Genomic DNA, 2,290 nt, shown 5'->3' with positions numbered 1-2,290 from the left:
AAATATTTTTTAATAAATTTTTTTCTTTTATGATGAAATTCAATTTTAAATAATAACAATTATTTTATTTTATAATAAAATTATTTTATCGAATTAGTTTTTTAATATATAAAGTAATATCTTAAATTAATTATTAATCCATAAAAAATTTATAATTTACCATATTAATTTTTTTATGTGAAATTAACAAATAACAATAACTTAACAATTAATAAGTTTCAAGTCTCAAATATAAGTGCATAACAATAATAAAACAAATACATAATCCACATATAAATCCATTTCAAATAATCCTACTATACTTAAAACAAAACACACAACATAATCCATAAATCAACAAGACACCCAAAAAAAATCCATAAATCAATCATCAACTTCCAAATTAATAAAATTTGAGTATGATTTGGAAGTTGAAACACCGCCTCGCCTAGCACTTTAAGGAATCACATCTTCATCTTCACCTTTACCTGCAATTAGAAAAATATTCAAATTTAGAACAAGATATAAATACTTAAATATTATATAAATATTAAATTAGTAACTAACAATCTAATTAGTAATTACCATCAACAAAGCCTTTATTCCAATTACGAGTACAAATCATAGCCTTAACATTTTCTGGCAACATACGACTTCTATATTTGTTAATGACATGAGCTCCAATACTAAAGGTAGATTCCAATGCAACCGTAGTAATTGGAATACTCAATAAGTCACATGCCATGATTGATAACTTTGGATAACGATTCTCATATAATTTCTGCCATTCCAAAAGATCTAAATCTTCCAAATAATCCTTTGACAAAAGTGGCTCCTCCAAGTACGTATCAAGTGGATTCTTTCCACTAGAGACCTCAGTTTGATGGTTACATTTCATCAATTTCTAGAAAAATAGAAATAATCACATATTGTTAGGATAAAAAATGACAATTAATAATATAAAAGAATTAAAATATGTTAAACGTTACTTATACCAACAATTGCAAGTCGCTTCTTGCTTGCACTTTCACGGGTATGGGCCATGGATGAAGATTGAATACTTGGTCCTTGTGCTTCAACAGTTGAAAGAAAATTCTTGTCATATTTTTTAAAAATCTTGTATAATTTTTTTTTCACATGTTCCACCTTCCCTTCACAGTCTCAACATCAATCTCTTCATACATAAGCTCTAAAGTAACAATCTTAAGCCTATGATCAAGAATAGCACCAAATGCAAGAATGATACTATACTTTTTCCAATACTTCTTAAATTTGTTCATCATCTTTTCTCCCATGCTCGTTAGAAGCTTATCTTCACTTCTCAAAATTCTCATCAAAATACATTGAATATGATAGACTTGTAGAAAATACAAATTCGAAGTAGGGTAAGATGTGCTAGAAATCAAATTAGTAGTTTCATAAAAGAGGTATAAAAATTCACATATCCTTTTAGCTCTCCCCCATTCATCAACCGAAGGACAATGCCTATAAGCATGATCGGTTGCCTTCAAATACTCAAAGGCCTTCCGATACTTGATATCACTTTCGAGCATAATGTATGTAGAACTCCATCGAGTAGTAACATCTAGATGCAATCCACTTGTAAAAAGCAAACACTGAATCGCTGAAACACATTCTTTAAACCTTATCATTCTACTTTCCAATCCCCTTACATATTTCACACTTTCCCTAATCTTATCAAATGCATCATGAGCAATTTTTAATCCATCTTGCACAATGAGATTCAAGATATGAGCAGAACAACAAATATGAAAGAACTCCCCATCACACAACAACCAATTATGCATATTTAAAGTACTTTTCAAATGATCTTGGCATGTATCATTAGCAGATGCGTTATCTAATGTAAGAGTCATAATCTTCTTTTCAATTCTCTACTCATTTAAAAGCTCAAAAATCTTGGAAGACAATTCAAATCCAGTATGAAGAGGGGGCATATGACAAAAACTCAAAATTTTACTTTGCAATTTCTAGTTTAAATCAACAAAGTGAGCAATTAATCATAAATAATCCTCTATAGTGATGGATGTCCATAAATCAGAAGTCAAACAAACTCTATTAGGAATGGCTACTAAAGTACTTTTAAGCTTTTCTTTTTTCCTTGAGTAAATTTTCAGCACATTCTCCTTAAGAGTATTTCTAGTAGTCAGGCCTAGAGTTAGACTGATATATTTTACCCAATTCCTAAATTTCTTATTATTAACAATAGAAAAGGAAACATCACAATCAATCACAAAGGTAGCAAACATCTCACGCGATACATAATTATCTATCTTGAGAGCCCCCCATT

The 2,290-nt window shown here is 29.4% G+C and overlaps 1 protein-coding gene across 1 annotated transcript; it reads right to left on the bottom strand.

The window, feature by feature from the left end:
• On the bottom strand, positions 1,113-1,856 carry LOC107620797 (zinc finger BED domain-containing protein RICESLEEPER 2-like). Its single transcript, XM_016322917.1, has one exon. It carries the CDS (start codon positions 1,854-1,856, stop codon positions 1,113-1,115), a length of 744 nt encoding a protein of 247 aa, XP_016178403.1.

This window comes from Arachis ipaensis, chromosome B10 (assembly GCF_000816755.2).
Source record: "Arachis ipaensis cultivar K30076 chromosome B10, Araip1.1, whole genome shotgun sequence".
In the NCBI taxonomy this organism is placed as follows: Eukaryota; Viridiplantae; Streptophyta; class Magnoliopsida; order Fabales; family Fabaceae; genus Arachis; species Arachis ipaensis.
This window is presented reverse-complemented; position numbering and strand designations above follow the sequence as displayed.

Coding starts and splice junctions, on each gene's coding strand:
- LOC107620797 (XM_016322917.1), bottom strand. CDS start 1,856: ATGACTCTTACATTAGATAACGCATCTGCTAATGATACATGCCAAGAT.